Raw genomic sequence first — 20,382 nt, forward strand, 5'->3', positions numbered from 1 at the left:
TAAAGTCAGGATTTTTTATTAACTTCTGTTATCTGTTCCAAGGCAAAGCAGGGAGCCTTATCTGCAGAGGATGGCCACACCTCCACAGTTTCACTTAAAAAGGTGAAATCTGGTTCTGCTCTAGTCACCTGGAACCTTCACTAATTCTGAAGGCAGCAATGCAGCCTTAATATTACAAAACGTGATTGAAAGCAGACTGCTGTCTTGGGGATGGAATAAAACCCGTGGAGCTGAGAAGCACAGTTTGTGCTGTGAAATTAAGGCTGTTACAGTTCTACTTTATCAATGCTTAGGTTTATTTTAGGAACAAAGGTTATTCTACTCCAGATGTAATTATGAACTTCAAACTCTTGACATCCTATAATTACATTTATTTGACTAAAAAACAATACATGTACTAGAAGTGAAGATAGACACGCCACCCCAAATGAAAATGTTTTGACTTGCAGTCACTTGTGGGCATAGATCAGCACAATTTGAATCAAAGGCAGCATATTTTCCTTGAAAATTTCCTGGATAAGCTGCTCAGAGTCGAACCTTCTGTACACCACTAATTTAGGACAATCTACAGTGAAGAAAATGGTCTGTATTGGTTTACTGTTAACATTTGGATCACTCCTCAATAGATTTTATGTATTTTTCATATGCATCTTCACTCATGAGTTCATCAAATTCTGAAGGGTTATCCACAGTCATCTTGATAAGCCAACCTATGAGCATAAAAGCAACTCAATTAGAAGCAGAAGCAGCAGCAGCACACACAACTCCCTGGAGCTCTAGTAAAATGCTGGCTCTTGACCCCAGCAATTTCCATTCGTGTCGACAAGCATAAAAGGAAATAGGTAACTTTTCACTAGTTGAAGATGAGAATACATATATAAGCCATTCCATTCGTGGCTACAGGAGAAAAGGAGATAGATGGAACTGCAGGGCCTCTCTGCTGAAATATCAGCAACTCTTGGCTCTCCCTTTCCTTGCAATCTTTTCAGAATGGTCATTAAAAGAACTCTGGACCTAAGAAATAGTGCTGAGTTTGCTTTGCTCCTCCTCTCTCCCTGTCCCTTTTCCATCAGCCTGAGAGTAGGGACTACCTTATCACTTTTATAAGATGCTTTGTGAGCATTTTTCAGCCAATGAATGGGATAAAAATGCTTTCAAATAAACCTCACTGCCGCAAGCACAAGACAACACTAAACGAGTTCCACTGTTATCCTTCCAATTCAATGATGGTGGAAACACTTTTGCAAAGTTAAGATGCCTCCCTTACCATCTTGGTAGCAAGATTTGTTGACAAGTCCTGGATTATCAGCAAGGGCAGTGTTGATTTCCGTTACTTCTCCTGTGAGGGGGGAATAGAGTTCACTAGCAGCCTTTACACTTTCCAAAGCACCAAACTCATCTGAAATACAAAATTGAAGAGAGCAAAGCATTTAATTTAGAAACTGAATTAACTTGGCTTCGAGGAAGTTGAGAGCTACTTTGCGCTGCCACAAGAATTTTCTAAAGGCAGGGAGCTCCAGTGTTGAAAGATTAGAAATTCAGGTAAATCCAGGCTCCATTTCAGCCTAGGTGGTGTACACCTTTACTCTGCACCCAGCACACTCTCTATGTGAAGCCGTGTATACATAGTGTTAGCTACGATCCTGTAGTTTCTTGAGAAATATTGCATTTTGATGTGTCCCCCCCCCCCAAGCCAGCTTTGATCCGATTAGAAAAACATAAGCAATAAGAAAACATCCACATCCCCTCTCCATCCATTAGTGCAGGCAGACAGCAGGCCACCTGGCAACACATCCAACTGTACCGATGTGTGCAATGATGTGCAAATGTGGTTTGAAATGCAGCAGGAAAGAAACAACACTACTTTGTTTTAAAGCTGGTATAATGTGTACATAAGATTAGAGAGGAAAAACTATGTTTCCTCTCCCTCTTTACAAGAGTGGAGGCTATGAAAGGAGAAGGCTTAGATCTCAGTGGGTGCACAATTAGATCTGCTTGCGTAAGCAAGTCCAAAGATGCAATTTCCAACAACAGGACCCACCCCACCCCACCCCACCCCAATTCCACATGATGACCAACTTTCCAAAGTAACGATCTTTTAAAAGTTGCTTGTGCCATAACATTGGAGGTGAGGAAACAGAAGGAGCCTTCTATTCAAAGTCCTTAAACACACACACACACACACACACACACACACACACACACACACACACAAAACTTGGTATGCTCAAGCTGTTGAAAAAACCTAAATTAGCCTTTGGGGTTCTAATCCAAGAAAGACGCTACCGTTTAAATCAAAATGCATTGCTTTCTGCCAATGTTGCAATGTGTTAAAAGTGCCAAAAAGTAAAGAAAATTGCTTACCCTGTTTGTTCAGCTTTGTTCCAATTTCTGGAAGACTACAATAAACAACGTCTCCTAGTGCTTCCTGAAACAAAAACATTCAGACATCAGCAAAAATTGTTAACTGAGAAAGCTATCAAAAAGTTGGAATCCCACCCCCCGCCTTCCCCCTGGCAAGAATTTAAGTAAGGAACAAATGCACCTCGTTATAATCCACACACTCCAGAAGCTGGTGGCACTATTCCTATTGCAGTTCCCAAAAACCATATCAAACATGGGCTGCAAAGCTTCCCACACCTGTCTCTGAATATGCTTTAGTCTGGCAAATGAACTGTATCACAAACAAGTCATAAACATGACTGATTTCTCAAGGATAATATAACTGGCTTCTCATACACAGCAAAGTCAAACTGGAGGGTGATGAATGAAGAGAGAAGCAGCTGTAGAGTCTCTCAGCCACACCAGCTTAGGAGCACCTGAGACACACAAAGACCCATGTTACCACCATCCAGCCAATTACAGCTGTTGTTAGGGAAGGACCAGGCTCCCTTTCCCAGGCTACCTTTGTGTGTGCATTGTTTTGCAGCAATGGCTCCAACCTCCCTCTTGTAATGTGACAACTGTCTGCAAGGGTCCCAGGAGAGCAACACTGGCTGCTGATTTTGCCACTGGGCCTGCTTCAAGGTTCACAAAGCCCTTACACAACTTGGGCCCAAGGTACCTTAGGGACCGCCTGATCCCTTGTACTCCGCCTTCATCCCTGAGGCCCTCTGATCATAGAACTGTAGAGTGGGAAGGGACCCTGAGGGTCAGGTCTCCCCCGCCTGCTTTGTGGAACTGCCCACCTGTAGAGGTTCAGCAAGAACCGTCCCTTCTTTCAGATATCTTCCGAAAACTGCACTGTTCAGACAGGCCTTTACTGTAAGAATTTTTGTTTAAGCCACCCAGCATCTACTGACTTTTAAATGTTTTATAGAGAGCTAGAGACTGATTTTATTTAACCTGTTGCAAGCTTCCTTGTTATGCTGTGAATTATAAATGTTCAAGAAAACAAACAAATAATAGGTTGTGCACCAGGCATATCTAGGTTTAGATAAGCAAAAGCAATGAAATACCACAAGATCTGTGGATGGGTTAAACATGGCTATAACTTTACTGGTTACAGTATCTCTGGCTTTGGCATAGCATAGGGCAACCCTTGCCAACTGGTTGCCCTCCAGCTGTTATGGAATACAACTCCCAAGAGCCCCAATCACGGGCATAGTCCAAAACATCTGGAGGGCACAAAATTGGCAAAGGTAGGCACAGGGCAAGGATCTGCCTATGTGGCAGTCTGTCTGCTGGTTAAGGATGGGTGAATCCATCAATTTTCTGTCAGTTTTTCCAAAATTTAGCACTCCACATTTTTATATCAGTTTGCAATTTTAAAAAAGTCCTCATGAAAATTAATCAGCATTTTAGCACAAATTCCTCCTAATTTTTGTATACTATTTTGTCTAATCTACATGTTTTTGCAAAGCAATATTCCCTAATATGATGCACTTTCTATGCTATTTTTACCAATACAACACGTTTAATTATGCACGCTTTGCCCTAGTATATGCATTTCTGTGCACGTTTTTTGACACAATAAAATTTGGCCATGTGCTTTTGGGTGGCGAGGAAAGCCTTTTCAAACAGCTGCTCTTTATTTTTACAGATGAGGAATGGAGGAACTTTTCAAGCATGCCATGAGAAAGCTCTGCTCTGGGTCTTGCGCAAGTTGCGACCAGCCAAGCTGGATGCAGACCAAATGACACTTGCAGTCCCAATCTCATTTAAGAAATTACATGGTTCCTATGCAGAGAGCAAAGGTTCAGGTGCTATCCATCACCACCACCACTGCAAACGAGGCAATAAATATATAAGCAGGGCAATAAACATTTCTATTTCTTAGGCTCCAGCACACACACAGCCATTTTGTTGTTGTTCTGTCTGCAAAATCATAGACCCTACTGAAATATTTAGGTGCATAGGGAACTAACCAAGCACTTGGGGATTTTCCAACTCCTGTTACAAGGATGTATTCAGCCCTATAAACACTTGCATTAAAAAGTCTTATCAACAATTAAACAAACAAAAAGCAAAAAATGCTTTGAGCCCAGGTTCCCATTGAGCCCTAAGTGTAAGATACAGAGCCAAACTGCTGAAGGGAGGAGAGGATGGTTTAAAAGGGCCAATAATGTTGGAGTTCCAAGTCTACAATTTGGCTCTACATGCAGAATAGGCAATAAATGAGCCAAAGACCAAGGCCAACAGAACAGGCTGATAGATGTGAATTTTGCAGCACAAAGCTGAGAGAGAGAGAGAGAGAGAGAGAGAGAGAGAGAGAGAGAGAGAGAAGCAGTACCTGTGCAAAGTTGCTGATTCCTACGGTTCCAATACTGTTTTCAACTGTTATCCATTCATGCTTGTCTGTGAATCGACGGGCTGAATGAAGCAAACAGAACATTTTAACACACCTTGCTTTCTCTAAACACATTTTTTGCCTCAATGTTTTACCTTAAAAAGTATCAGCATAAAAAAGGACTTGATTTCCTAGTTCCAAGTCTGCAAGCAGGAATTAGAAAAAGATAGCCTGCTTTCCTATTTTAAGTACAAAAAAAATACCACTCCCAAATCCAAGCTGTGCATCAATTTCATTCATTCATTCATCATTACATATCCAACCTTTCCTCCACGAAGGTAAAGGTGGTTTTATACATAGTTCCCCCCCCCTCCATTTTATACTCACATCAGCCCTGTGACGTAGACTGGGCTGAGAGACTGTGACTAGCCCAAGGTAACCCAGTGAGCTTCATGGTCAAGCGGGAACTAGAACCCAGGTCTCCCAGGTCTTAGTCTGGTATAGAGGCACACCTCCCTTTCAACTGTTCCAATTTCAGAGGTGGAAATTGCACAGCAGTGTTCAGAGTGGATGAGTCTTTTTACATGGGGCAGAAGTAAAAGATCCAACTTCCTGAGCCATCCCAATCTGCAGTCTGAATTGGTAGTCTTAGAAACAATTTGCCACATACTATTTCAGTACATTTGATTTACCACATATTATTTCTACAGTGGTGATTTTTATTATTGTTCAGGACTAACACACCAGAAGTCCTAGGGAGTGAAGCTCCTTTGGATAATGTCCATCTATGAATTATGTTTGCACTTCCCTGCAGTTAATTATAACCAGCGAGAAAAGCTGGGATTCCAGTCAACACACCACAGTCAAATATCATAAAATAGCCCACAGTGCTATAAATCTGTGGGATGCCTGGACTCCCCTTCTAATTCTAGACCCCCTTTCTAAATCTGGGGCGCCAAACATTGAATTTAGCCTGTTAAAAAAGCCACATTTTTAAAAAGCCAGGCTGCTTTTCTGATGAAGTAATTGCCTAGAGAGATGGACCATTAGAAGGCCACAAAGAAATGGTTGATCAAAGAGGCTATTCACAGAGACTCTCTGGGCAGGAAAACAAATGGTAAAATCCCCTCCTGAGGTGAGAGAGAGTTAGCAGAGACAAAAGCCCAGTTTCAGAAGGGAGGGGCACAACTGTGGTGGGCTTGCAGTTTGGCAAGCAGGAAAGTAGAGGCCAAGTCGAATGTTTGCTGGCAGTTTTTGGATCCAACATGGCAGCCGTGAGAGGAACAGGAGATCTGCTCCTGCCCCTATGAGAGAAGCAAGAGACCCCCTTGGAGTGTAATGCTGGGAACTTCCTCTATCTAGACTCAGGTTGTAAATACGTGTAAATAAACCATATATGATCAAGATGCCACAGTCTCTTCTGCACCTTATTGTCCCAAAGGAAACACAGACCCTGGGCAAGCACGCCTGGTACCCTTGAAATCTCACACCACTCGCACAGAGTCCTTTGCCCAATCTTGCGTGAATATAAAGCTGTGCCTCCCCTCCCGGGACCCTCTCCCTAAATCTTTCTCCACCATGAGCAAGCACATCTTAGTGGTCCCACCAATATGCATACACCACTTGAAATAAGTTCTGCAGCACAATCTACCATTCAAGTGAATGAAGCCTTGCAGCACTTTAAATAATACAGGGATGGCAGGGCCTTTTTCGGCTCAAGGGCAGCACTGCCTTGTGGGCAACCTTCCAATTGGGTACAAAAGCAAAAGTGGTGTGGGCAATGGATGCAACTCTTACCTTTGTACAGTAGGCTACATTCCAGCCACCAGGGGTTTCCACATAAACAGCCCTGCTCCGTCCAGGCAAGCAATAGGAATTATCAGAGTTCAAGGACACATTACAAGCAGGTAATAGTACAGAGCAGGGCTGGTGCGGGACGCGGGATGCGGCCTAGGGAAGGGGTGTAGCCTGGAAAGAGTCCTGAAGGCCATACAGAGAGGCATAGAGGGTCGCATTCAGCCACCTGGGCCTGAGGTCACATTAACAGTACTGTGGTGTAAAATCTCATGACCCTAATTCCATATGCCTGCTGCAAAACAAAAACAAAAAAACCCTCCATCCCCATCTTGCAGAATTTAATCTGAGAAAAAATGAGGGTGCATAGGGAATGACAAGCAATGCAATAAATTACTATGCCGCACAGCAACACAAGACCCAGTCCAAAGAGTCAGATCCAATCAGAGTGGGTGTGTCACTGGATATGAATGGCAAACTAAGCAAATGCTGCAATAAAATTAACCCTGTACGGACCACAGTGCTTCCATGGATGTTTATTAACATTTATGGGGTAATGAAGGAATGCAACCCTGACCTCTATTCTTTGATTAGGTCTTGGGCATGCAGGAAGCATGATTCGAATCCTGGAAAAATGCAGGGTAAAGACTGCATAAAGTCAGCCTATGAGCCAATAACAGCACAAACTCTGTACTGCAAACAAGACAGATTTTAAGTTTGAACACCCATAGCTGGGTCAACCAAAGCAATCCCTTCCCTCCTGCCTCGATAGGTTAAATATCCCAATATGTTTTGGACAATTAAATCCTAGGCATGTTACTCAGAAATGAGTCCCACTGTGTTCAACAGTGCTTACTCCCAATAAATGTGCTGAGGATTGCAGTACTGAAAAGCTCCATCCTAACTTAGTCTACTCAAAAGTAAGTCCTATTGAACTCAATGGGGCTCACACCCAGGTGTGTTTAGGACTGCAGTTTTTGAGGCTCTGTACACATTTAACTGAGGGACGCGGATGGCACTGTGGGTTAAACCACAGAGTCTAGGACTTGGCGATCAGAAGGTCAGCGGTTCGAATCCCCATGACGGGGTGAGCTCCCGTTGCTCGGTCCCTGCTCCTGCCCACCTAGCAGTTTGAAAGCATGTCAAAGTGCAAGTAGATAAATAGGTACCACTCCGGTGAGAAGGTAAATGGTGTTTCCATGTGCTGCTCTGGTTCTCCAGAAGCGGCTTAGTCATGCTGGCCACATGACCCGGAAGCTGTACGCCGGCTCTCTCGGCCAGTAAAGTGAGATGAGCGCCGCAACCCCAGAGTCGGTCACGACTGGACCTAATGGTCAGGGGTCCCTTTACCATTACTTACACATTTAACTCATATCCCCCTACCCCCCAAAAAAAGAACTTCAGGAACTGTAGTTTGTTAAGGGTGCTGGGAATTGTAGCTCTGCTCAAACTGCAGTTCCCAGGATTCATTGGGGACAGGGGATATGCTTTAAATGCATGGTGTGTAGCAGCAAACAAGCTGCAAATCTATGACCGGCTGCTGGGGGAATAAGCCACTTTGAACTCAAGTGAGGTAAACCCGCACAAGTTTGGGCTGCCCAGCTGCATTCTTAGGCACGCTTACTTGGGAGTAAGACGCCTCTCGATTCTCAGGGGCTTCCTCCTGAGAAAGGCTAAGCGCGGGCTTGGGTTGCAAAGCAGCAGCAGCAGCAGCACCCCCCTCCACCCAACGAGAGCGACTGAAGCTCCTCCGCAGCTCCCATTCATTGCAAAGGCTTCCTTGCGCAGGAGTGCTTGCCTCCGGATCGGGCCCCTTGCACTGCACCCTCCGCCGCCCACTTCTCCGCCCCGTGGCCCACGGCGCCCATTCATCCCTCTCGCTTCCTCTCCTCCCCGCCGCGACTCACCGGCGAGCAGCAACGCGGGGCTGGTGCTGAGCCTCCGAGCCGGGGCGGCCTGGCTGCTGCTGCTGCTATTGGCCCAGGCGGCCTGGGAGCAGCCGACTAAGGCGCGACGGGGCCTGGCCAAGCCGGCTGCACAAGGAGCAGCGGCGGCGGCAGCAGAAGCCGTGCCAGGCCCAACCCGCCGCAGCGCTCGCAAGGCCGCCAGTGCCGCTGCCATGGCGGGGCCGCTGCACAGAGACGCGGCCGGGGCCAGAGGGGACAAGCCGGCGAGGGAGGCGGTGGCGGAGGACAAGGGGGAGGCGGGCCTTTCGGAAGGGGGCCTGGCTTGGCCTGGCCGGCGAGGAGGAGGAGGAGAGTGCGGAGGGGACGTGCGGGAAGGGGGTTGCCGCGGCAGCTGCTGCTTGCTTTATTTTACTTTAGGCATTTATTAACCGCCCATCGACCGTGTCCTCTGGGCGGCTTGCAAAAAAGAAAAAGTGGCGTGTGTTTTGTCAAAAAGTAACAGTAAAAAAATTAAGAGCAGTAGCATTTAGCACAAATCACCCCAGAAGGAAGAGTCAACACAAGCAGCTCGTCATCCGTCTAAAAGCTTTCTTCAAGCCATATAAACACTATTCTGACAAAACCTCAGGAGTTTTGTTTTTACTCTCGCCGGAAAGAAGTTAGAGGAGTGCATCCCATAATAAGCGGAGGAGTGGTACTTTTTGCACTTTAGGAGCCCATCGTGACAAGCTCCATAGAGCCCTGTTCCCTCTACTGAGTCCCAAAATGCAGATAGCTGTGTGCCGAGGAGCAGTGTGGTGTAATGGAGTGTTGGGACTCTGAACTGGAGGACCAGGGTTCAAATCCCTTCCACAGCCTTGAAGCTCACTGGATGACCTTGGGGTACTCAGTGTCTCTCAGCTTACCTACATCACTGGTTTGCAGCGGAGGATAAAATGGGGAGGGGGAGAATCATGCACTTAAGGAAAGGTGAGATATAAATGTAATACATGAATAAATAACTAAAAGCATATAGCATAGTGGCTAATTTATTAGGAGCAGCTAAAGTGCAATCTAATAAAGCATTTTCCTGGGAGTAAACTGCATTGCTTACTTCTGATTCCATAGGTTCAGCCATTAAACACACACACTCTAAATCTCCAGCCAGTTGAAATGCAAACTGTGTGTGCAATCAGTACATGTCCTAGCATTATTGTTTGTGTCTTACTATGCTCTGTGGACATCACTTCCTCAGTTAATGTTTTAGGACAGAGGCGGGGAACCTTGGGCCCAAGGGCCAAACGTGGCTCTCTAGACCTCTCTAATGGCCCTCCCCAGGCCAAAGGCCCATCTAGTCCAGCAACAATTCTCCCAGTTGTGAACCAGATGCCCCTGGGAAGCTGACAAGCAGGACATAAATGCAACAGTGCTCACCCCATCAACTGGTATTTAGAGCAGTACTGCCTCAGAGACTGAAAAGTGAAAGTACGTAATCATTGTAGCTAATAATTACTGATATCTTTATTCTCTTTGGATTTGTGCAATTTTCTTAAAGCTATCTAAGTTGACGGCCATCTCTACATCTTGTGGGGAGCAAATTCAACCATTTAATGATGTGCTGTATAAAGAAGTATTATCTTTTGTCCTGAATATTCCAACATTCAGCTTTCTTGTATGGTCCCAAGTTCTAGTACTCAGAGAGGTTTCCTCCTCATCCATTTTCTCCACACCATGAATAATTTTATACATTTCCAAATAAAGCATTTTCTAAGAATAAATTATGAATTGAACTGGTAATGATTTTATAATTTGTTATAAACAATGAAGCTGAACAATGCTTTGGATTCTTAGCTTTTATTATACTACACTGTGGAATAAGTACAGAATAAAGCAGTATGCATAATCAAGCAAGCATCAGTTCTATAGTTCTGTCAAGCACTTATTTTCACATCTATCAGTATAGAGTTAAGGCCAGTAGCTTAAGTACAATTATTGGAGAGCACATCAAGACCTCAGTCAATGGAAGTAATTCTGCTGTCTGCCACAACATTTCACAAACATGGAAGCCACAATATCTAAAGGCAGCTGCAACAGATGTAAGTTGAAGCGGGTAAGAAGACCAGTTATTAGTTGCTCATCACAGGTTCTTCTAGTTTCTTGTCACAGGCTGGTTTATGGTCAGTTTTACATTTTATTCCAAGGAAGCTGCAAATTTTCTTCAGCATTAGGTCAACAATCTCCTCCTCTTCAGAAGCCTAAAAAACACAGAGACACACACAATACAGTTTGTATGAGTATAGATATAACAGTGAATTGCATCCTGGGCTTGTGTAGAATTTGTGGTGATGATGATAACTACAGGCAGGAAAAAGTAGAACACAAAACAGTCATGTTAAACATTGTAGTAGCACACTGCAGTAAACTGTAGTGTGGCCAGGAGAATATGTGAATTTCAGTATGAGTAGATTGTCAGCCAAACTAAACCTGCTGATTAATGTGCATGTGATTAGGCTGCAGACAGATACTGAAAATTACTGCCAAAAGAAAGGAAGACAAACAGGAAAATGTATTGGGGGGGGGTTATTCTTAGTTCTAGTTCATAGTTAGCAAGCTCAATCACAAGATGAGGTTTGGACAGCACACTGAGCCATACCGTGGCTTAGCTTAGTGCAGGAAGGAGTAAAAAGACTGGGGAGAAGCAAAATGGATTACTGAACCATTTTGGATCATATGAACCAGGCCAGGGCCCCACACTTAATGCTAACACCATGAGTTGTGGCAAGTCCAAGTAAAGAATTAGGCTTGGATTCTCCCCTTTCCTCCTCCTGCACAGCCAGTAGGCAGAGATCTACAGATGTTTGTTCTGTAAGAATTATCTGTTTGTTTTGTTGTATGAACCAGGAATCCTGGCTTTAAACAAACCAGTTACTTAAACAAACCAGCATCACAATCCACAGTTTGAAACTGGCTTGTTCTGAAATTTACCACAGTTAGTTGTATGACAGGTTTCCCGGTTCATAAAACAGGACAACATTCTTTGAAAATGAAAGTAATGGGAGGAGTGGAAGGGGAGCAGGCAAGCCTGATGTCCATGTACAGTGGTTACAAACACGTTAGGTTACAGACTCTGCTAACCCAGAAGTAGTACCTCAGGTTAAGAACTTTACTTCAGGATAAGAACAGAAATTGTGCGGCGGCGGCGCAGCAGGAGCAGGAGGCCCCATTAGCTAAAGTGGTACCTCAGGTTAAGAACAGTTTCAGGTTAAGAATGGACCCCCGGAACGAATTAAGTTCTTAACCAGAGGTACCACTGTATGTAGTACTAAACCATGGTTTAGTAGTGTTACATATGAACTCGGCCTGTGCAGGTCCTTGATTAGTCGGATCTCCCAGTATACATATATATGTATAGACCAGGGCAGATGGCATCCTTAAATGTGGAAATTCACATATTACTTCTGTGGACAAACCTGATAATGTTTCTGTTCCTCACTGAAAGCGACAAGGATCACAGAAATGAAGAGATTCAACACCACAAATGTCATAAAAATGATGCAGGAGCCAATTAAGAAGGACCCCAAGATAGGATTGTAGTCCAAGACCTGAAAGAAACATATATGTTGCAATAAGGGATATTGTTATCGTCTTCAGGGAAGAGAACATTATTTTCAGGGACAGTACTTGTGAATTATTTAAACACTTCAGTTTGCTGGTGTCTTTTCTAAGCATCATGTTTGCCCAAATGCACTCTGCCTTAATACTGAAGAGAGTGCTTCCTTGTATATTTTGAGGATAAGTAATGCTTAAGATATGTGTTGCTGTTTTTTTATGTACAAGTTATACTACCGTACTTCAGTGGGAGCAGGGGGTAGCATTATGAAAAGTAAAAAAAATGTGTTCCCTCTTGCCTCTCCCATTCCAGTGCATCATTGCCTGTGACTTTTGCTCCTCCTTTTCCACCACCCTCATCTGTCCAAAGGTCTCTTCCTGCTTAGTCAACTTTCGTCCTTTCTTCCCCTTTATACCCAGAACTGCTTTTCAAAACCCCAAAAGGTGATTTCACCTTTATTGCTTTGCTCAAAACCCACCTTTTCATGAAGCCTTACAGTAGTCCCAATACCCATCCACAGCCTTTCCCAACTTGTTGCCCTCCTGATGTTTCGGACTCCCATAATTGCTGACCATCAGCCATGCTGGCTGGGGATGATGGGAGATGGGAATCAAACAAGGTTGAGGAAGGTTGTCTTATGATAACTAGGGATGGGTGAATCTGCACATTTAATTTTCTCTCCGTTTCTCATTTTTCTCTTCCTAAGTTCAGTTCTCCACATTTCGCATTACAGTGCTACCGCGGGTTACACTTCAGGTTACAGACTCCGCTAACCCAGAAATAGTACCTCGGGTTAAGAACTTTGCTACAGGATGAGAATAGAAATCGTGCTACGACGGCGCAGCGGCAGGGGGAAGCCTCATTAGCTAAAGTGGTACCTCAGGTACAGAACAGTTTCAGGTTAAGAACAGACCTCCAGAACAAATTAAGTTCTTAACCCGAGGTACCACTGTAGTTTGCATTAAAAAAAAAAAAGTCCTGAAAATTCACCAGTATTTTACTGCATTTCCCCCCATAATATGCATTTTATATGCATTTTCTCCCCAATATACACATGTTTGCAAAGCAATGTTCCCTAATATGATACATTTTTGAATGTTACTTTTGCTGATAGATGCATGGCCATCCACACTTTACCCTAGCATGTGCTTTGTGTACAAATTTATTGGCTGGAGAATGGCATTGCAAAATATAGATAGTTTAAGATGGGGCTGGAAAAACTATGTGTGTGGATGGTGCTAAATAAATAAGACAACAGATATGTGGTTCATTTCATTTAATTCAACCTTAGTTACAAGGAAAAAAACCTCTGAAGGATAAACCATACCTCTTCATAGTTGAAGATTCCAAGCTGAAGACTGACCATTGTCTCCGCAGAATCAAACAGGGTCTTGTAAGAGTTCAACTTCCAGCCATATATCAAGTTTGTCTGCAAATTATAAAAATGGGAGGAAAACAGTTTCTCACCCAAATCACAAGGCCAGTTAGCAAGTGACACAGATTACTAGGCAGACTAGGTTCTCCATAATACACATGGTTATTTTTCTGCTTAGACACAGGGTGTATTGGAGTGGTTGGTGTCTCTTTACTGCAGAGATGAAGGTTTAAGTTAATGCTGAGGTTGCAACTGAGAAATGAGCCCTGCTTGAAAACATAATTACTGTTGCTGCCAGTTGCTTTCACAAGCCCCCTGCGCTTTAGGCCTCAGCTTCTGCATATGTTAAAGCGCTCATACCGCTTTAAGAGTCATGACTTCCCCCCGAAAGAAACCAACTTTGGGTTGAAATTTGTTTCAAGCTGTTTTTAATGTTGTATTTTAAATGGCTGTAACCTGCTCTGGGACCTTAGGGTGACGAGAGTGTGGTAAGTTGAACTCATTGTCATCATCCTTGATATCTGGGGCTGATGGGAATTGTAGTCCAACAGCACCTGGAAGGTACCATTTTGACTACATCTGTATACAAGACTCTACAGGACTCTAAAAAACAGGACTCTGTATACAGGACTACAGGACTCTAAAAAAATATGAGCAAACTAATTCAAATTACAGAGGGTGGGGAGGGGGCGAGGGGAGAGAGAGAGAGAGCCAGAAAACTGATTGGGAATAGATGGAAGACATGGGTACTCACCGCTATGGAGTAGGCAAGGAACATGATTATAATCACAGTTGCAAATCCTGATATGTCCCCCCAGGCCCTCCTCAAGGTTGAGGTGATCATGTTCAGCTTTGGGTTCAGCCGCAGGAGATGCCAGAGTTTCACAGTGGCAAGAAGAACCAGAAAGGCAATCAGGTAGCCCAGAACTGCATCAACAGTTGCTGTCTGATTGAAGCTTGCAAACCTGAAGGAATATGGGAATCGTTATGACATTGTGGAGGCTATTCTGTTAGGGCACGTGGAGCACGGCTCCACCAACCTTAGTTACCCTCCACCTGCTTGCCTGCCTGCCTGCCCCTCTCCTTCCTTATAACCAGTCCTGGGGCTATCTCTAGATTTCAGCTCCCTCCTCCTCTTTTGTCTCAGTGTTGCTTTTTAAAACTCACCAGGGAAGAGGATAATAATAATAATAATAATAATAATAATAATAATAATAATATTTATTTATTTATTTATACCCGTCCCATCTGGCTGGGTTTCCCCAGCCACTCTGGGCAGCTCCAACAGAATATTAAAAGCACAATAAAACATTAAACATTAAAAAGTTCCCTAAACTAGAATTAGTTGGCACTGCATGTCATTGACCTCCCTGCTCTCTGCTCTACCAGTCCCAGCCAGCACCGGCAATGAGGCAGTGTTGTGTAGTGGTTAGAGTGTCAGACTGGGACTGAAGAGACCTAGGTTCAGATACTGGCTCAGCCACAAGGTTCACTGAATTTTTTTCTTTCTCAGCCTGATCTGCTTCACAAGGCAGGTGAGAATCATGTTTGTCTCCTTGAGCTGCTACTTGGAGGAAAGGTGGAGTTGGGCAAGTCAACCAATCCATTCTTTTCCAGTTGAAACACAAGTCCTTAAAAATTGGGCAGCTTCTCTCAGAGCAAAAACCTGGGAGACACATATTAATTGTATTTTATATAAACTTTATGGATGCAAGAAGTAGCTATTACAAAGTTGAAAAAATGCCTTGCAAAAAAAAAGATCTATGTGAATTTCATGCGACCCATCCCATCCATTTTGAGCCTGCAGTTTAAAAAAAAACCTCCACAAAATTATATAAAAAACTTGTATTTAAAAACTTTTTTCAAAATAAAAATAAAAATATCTAAAGCCACATTTTTCTAAAGACCTTTTTCTGAAACCATACATTTTTATTTTAATACATTTTGGTACTCTTTAATGCCAAGGACTGTACTGCAGCATTTGTACAAGCGCCAAAATCAAAGGATAATTATATTTGGGGGATGCAAATCAGGTCAGTTTGCATTGGAATTCACAGAGATCAAATTCCACAGGGAGTATCCACAGATCACAAATGCTGCTTTAAAATTCTTCCCTTTTCTACCCATGCTGGGATGGAGAGTTTGTAAGTGGCAGGATGGAGAGCCCTTACTCATCCTTGTGCTCCTGATAGTAGCTGATGTCCCGCAAGCCCAAGATTGTCCGTCTTACAAACACCAACAGGGCGCTCCAGCTGATGGAAATGATGGCCAGTTCCAACAGGTTCCACTTGCTTCGGAAGTAATTCCATTTCAGAGCGCGCATGAGCTTTCCCTGCAGGAACAAGGAGTTCAGTTCCAAAGAATGCATTAAGTGATCGTTAGGGAGAAAGGCAGATTGTGTTGCTACAATGCAACCTCATTTCGATGCCTAGCCAAGCATGACCTCATATCCAAGGATCACACAGTCAGTTAAATGAGAATGCTGCTGGAATGCAGAGAGGGTCTCCAGCTTTTTCTGGCTGGCGGCTGCCTCTCCTTTCTAACAGCTGCCTGACCTGCAGAGATTCAACATGGAAAAGATGATAAGGAAAACACTTCCGATGACGAGCCTATTCTGCAAGGAGCATTCTGCTCTGAAAACTGTTTGTTATCTATTCCCAACCATATTTACGATGCATGTGCAGAGACTTGGGGTGGCCTAAATTTTAAATGGCAAGTAGGAACTGTATGCAATTTCCTGGGTTAACATGGCTGCAAATAAAATCTTGCTGGAACCAAATAAGAAGGAAAAGACACTAAATTTATTTTAGATTCCGCTTGTTTTCCAACAGTGGCTTTTACTTCATGTGAAAGTTCACATAAAACGTGGAAAACAACAGTTACAGAAATGACAGGAAAATGGAGCAAAGTACTGTCTGAAGGCAGCCTTAGGTACTCCTTTATCTCCAATGATGTTCTGGAAATTCCATGCGAAAGAGAAAGCCAATCAGTTTGTAGGACAGCATCCTAAAACTTCAGGGTGGTCACAAAAAGAAGGACAGCTGTCTCATTACAAGTCTTTGGCTGCAGGCCTCTGCACACCTACCTGAACAAAGTGTGGGACTTATTTCTGAGAAGACATCTATACAATTACACTGTCGGGGTTACTTAGTCCCTGCCTGCAGGGTGTGGCAGTTGACTGGCAGCAGGAGTTACAAGCACTATAATAAAGTGTCAGGGCTGGTGGCAGCCAGGGCTGCTGATAGGATTCGCAAGCCCTGGAACATATGTGACCAAACAATATGGGTGTCTGGTCTCCAGAATGCACGGGGGACCTGTGTATTCTTCAGATGTTGATGACTTCCAACCTGCATCAGCCTCAGCGAATATGGGCAATGGCCAGGGATGGTGAGAGTTTCACTTAAAAACATCGGGAAGGATTAATTTGTGGAAGGCTGGTTTAGCAGCATTGTTCTCAACTGTGGCACAAGAAATTCCAGGTTCATATCACCAACAAGGTTCGCTTTCCTGGCTCAGGGTGGAAGAGCATGCCTTCCACTGTTCAGAGGTACCATGCCTCTAAATACCAGTCGCTGAGAACCAAGAGCAAAAGAGTGCTACTGTGCACAGAGGCATGTGGCTGGCTACTATTGGATGCTGGAGCAAATGGACCATTGACTTGATCCAGCAGGGCTTGTCTGGTATCCTTACCTGTCCCACCATGTAGTATATGACAAAGAGGAAATAAATGACTTCTGCTGCTATCACAAAGATATGCAGACCATCTGTGTATGGATAAAGCCGGACACTCTGCAGCTCAGACCTCGTAAAGAAGGCCCCTGCGAAATCAAAGGAGAAGTCAGTATTCTATTCTGTCGGACAGCAGGTGCAGCTTACTGTGGAGGGTTAAGACAAAATGTACAAATCTGAAATGCCCTCTTCTATGTATTGTAGCTGTATGGAAACCCTGTTCCTTTTTTTTTTTTTTTTTTTTTTTGAGGCATAAAGTTTATTGATGATTGGTCTAAATTCATAACATATATGGAAACAAACTGTAGAAATATAAAAATCACAGTAGGCTTAGTATAACTCTTGCGATGTGTGGAGGCTATAAAATGAAAAACTGCAGAATGGTCTTAATATGCACAGAACCCAAAACCGAGATGGAGGGAAGTCAATCGTTTTCCATTGTCATTTAATGTCTGTTTTTTGGTTGGTGTAGGTGTATTGCTTTGGGTGATGTCTGTCTTTTTTATGGTATGTGTGGGCTATCTTTTATGTTTATTCTTCTTTTTTGTTGTTGTTTGATTATAGAAAATGAATAAAAATTAAATATAAAAAAGAAACCCTGTTCCTTTTTCTGTCTCTGCTCACTGTATCCATGTAATATGCTGGGTTGATATTGAATTACTACAGTAATGTGGAGACAAAATGTGCCAGGCAAACTCCCAGAGTAATGTAGGCACTGCTTTTTTTCTTACATGAAAACACTGGCACAGATGTCAGGCTCTTACCTAAGGCATTGGTTTCAAACATGAGGCTTACAATGCAGAAGAGGTTCACATTTGCATTGTAGACAGTGAACTCAACAAACACAGCTCTCGTAAATGTATCCAGCCAAATGTTATTGAAGAGGTACTGGAGGATTCTGCCAAAATACAAAGTGAGGAATGTGTAATCTCACATGCTGTGGTCCTAAAAATGTTAAGATGCTAATGAGTCAAGAGGTTGCCAAATCCAGCAGAAAAGAGTGTGGAACCCCATTTCCTGCAGTAACAAAGCATTCAGTCTAGAACATTTGAGATGCCCTTAGATCAGCCATTGGTCTAAACTAGCCTTTCCCAACCTAGCACCTTCCAGATGGTTTGAAAGACAACTCCCATTAGCCACAGCCAGCATAGACACCCTCAACCCCACTTTATCTGGCTTGACTGTGCAAAAGGTAAAAAGAACTCTATAGCTCCAGGAGAAGAATAGAAATAATATTAATACACCACTGAAATGCAAGCCTTGCCTAACAGCTATTCAAAGTCCCAAACATCAAAATGCAGTCACACCCTGGAAATGGCATGTATGCAATTAGAAAATGCAGAAACGCTGCATATTTGCAAGGAAACATAAGTTTATCTCTCTGCTAAGACTTTCCCCAATCTGTACCAAATCTGGAGCTGCAACTGCATGCTTTGCAAAACATCAACATCCCATCTTCTCTCACTTAGTTGCTTCCCATTGAACTGCTAATGGGTGGGATGGGACCCTAGAACCAGGTGGAGCCAAGGATTCCCAACCCCTGAATTAATCTAACTGATTAAACTACTGCTGCTGCTACCACTTCTACAGTGGAAGCACAAATAAGCAGAGATAAGCTACCTGGAGGCATTGTGGGCATCTGTCCCCAAGTGAACCACAAATCCACCACCTCTGTAGACAGCCAGTTTGCCCCAGATTGGGTGCCCTCTCAGTTTGGACTGGCTCTGATACTGCCATGCAGAACTGAGTTCTGACGAGTTATCAAGGGAAGAGATGTTCCAGTGCGCTCCATAGTCTGCCATGTCCTCCGTGTCGAAAGAATAAGAAGCATGGCACTTGCCAACCGTCAGCTGCAGTTTGGGATCTATTGGGCAGGTGTTGCCCTTCACTCGCACCTGGCGAATCCGGGCACTGCCCACCAGCTTGGAGTTGCCATCCGTGATAAAGCCTTGTTGAAATTTAAGGAGGGAGGGGGAGAGAAAGTGTTTGAAAAGGCAAATCCTTCCACAGTCATTTGAAATGCTTTCAAAGTTAATTTGTACTCCACCAACAGTTTTATATTTACTCATTTTATTTATTTTATTTATGGCAATGTCGTCTGAGTGACAAGCAAACCCTCGTAACAAAAGCACAAGATGCAAAGAAACAGAGACTAAGAAGCAGCAACTGAGGCAGCACAATGCAATGCTAACTGTATTTGCTTGTATAAAAACTTCAAAAGGCAAAATCCTTAAAAAGGCAGATCTTTTTCAGTTGAAAAACTGCATCTCCTACTGGAGAGTCAGAGTCTGAATGCCAGACAGAGCCCTGGTGGGGCACATTTGGTCCCTAGGTTTCAGTCTCCTCATCGCTACCATAAGGATAAAAAACACAGCCAGCTGAGCCTAAAATTATTCCAGTAATAAATTAAAAATATGTCCATGCTAAAACAAGAAAGCCCTTAAAAAACACAACTCGGTGAACTGAAAAGTGTCTGGTGCCAAAAAAATAAATTAATGTAAGCACCGGGTGAATATCCCAAGATATACCACTCCATAACAGAGGAGCCGCAAGAGAGACGGTCCCTCTCTCTTACAGCCACTTTCTCAGGGGGTATTTGCAGAATGGCTTCCACCGATGACTTTGGGGTACAGACAGCAGTATATTGGAAGAGGAGGTCCTTTAAAGCAGAGATGGGAACCTAAGGCCGAGAGGGCCAAATGCAGCCTTCCAAGCCTCTTTATCTGGGCATTGGAACTCTTCCTAGCCTTTGGCTCATTAAACAATATATGGCCTTTTTGTTTGTTACTCTGTTATGTATTTTTGTGTTTTTATATTGTAAACTGCCTCTGATCTTTGGATGAAGGGTGGTATAGAACTTTAATAAATAACTGAAATGAAACAAAATGAAATGAATTTCTGTACCTTGGTGTGAGCTGTACAAGTTGCTGACTAAGGTGGTTCTGGCCCATTTGAAGAAGTCCTGATAACTGAAGACGTCTTGGAATCCGTCTGTGAAGCTGTTCTCAATGTGTTTGTTCAGGTAATAGGAGTTAGGATCTCGCTGCCCATAGGCAACCAAAAGCAGCATCCACAAGAAACCCAAGTAGGCTGGGGAGAGGAGAGCAAAGCAATATGAAAGCAAAGAAGAAACCTAATAGGTTTCTAAAGGTGCTTTCAGACAGGGGCTAATACTTTTCAAATGGCTCATTCTACTCTGTGCAACTGTAGTACGAACATAGGTTTCCTGTACCTTTGCAAACACACCTTAAAAAACAAT

At 43.5% G+C, this 20,382-nt stretch overlaps 2 protein-coding genes across 2 annotated transcripts in view; both read right to left on the minus strand.

Moving 5' to 3' along the window:
- Window positions 1–8,659, minus strand: GCSH (glycine cleavage system protein H). The gene is made up of 5 exons (XM_081869954.1): window positions 8,431–8,659; window positions 4,733–4,812; window positions 2,365–2,428; window positions 1,268–1,399; window positions 1–710 (listed from the first exon to the last, which is right to left on the minus strand). The coding sequence occupies exons 1-5, from the start codon at window positions 8,642–8,644 to the stop codon at window positions 613–615; spliced, it is 588 nt and encodes a 195-aa protein (XP_081726080.1). The 5' UTR covers window positions 8,645–8,659; the 3' UTR covers window positions 1–612.
- Window positions 8,660–10,247: 1,588 nt separating this feature from the next.
- The window catches only part of LOC309347197 (polycystin-1-like protein 2), a gene marked incomplete at its 5' end in the record, with an annotated part of 52,916 nt that continues 42,781 nt past the window's right edge, over window positions 10,248–20,382 (minus strand). Inside the window, 9 exons of the mRNA XM_081871538.1 lie at window positions 10,248–10,664; window positions 11,880–12,011; window positions 13,347–13,448; window positions 14,149–14,359; window positions 15,566–15,726; window positions 17,085–17,212; window positions 17,888–18,021; window positions 18,744–19,071; window positions 20,028–20,213. Coding sequence (XP_081727664.1) covers window positions 10,536–10,664; window positions 11,880–12,011; window positions 13,347–13,448; window positions 14,149–14,359; window positions 15,566–15,726; window positions 17,085–17,212; window positions 17,888–18,021; window positions 18,744–19,071; window positions 20,028–20,213 — 1,511 coding nt within the window. The 3' untranslated portion in view covers window positions 10,248–10,535. The remainder of the gene's footprint in view (window positions 10,665–11,879; window positions 12,012–13,346; window positions 13,449–14,148; window positions 14,360–15,565; window positions 15,727–17,084; window positions 17,213–17,887; window positions 18,022–18,743; window positions 19,072–20,027; window positions 20,214–20,382) is intronic.

This window comes from Podarcis erhardii, assembly GCF_964252035.2.
Source record: "Podarcis erhardii genome assembly, chromosome: 7".
In the NCBI taxonomy this organism is placed as follows: Eukaryota; Metazoa; Chordata; class Lepidosauria; order Squamata; family Lacertidae; genus Podarcis; species Podarcis erhardii.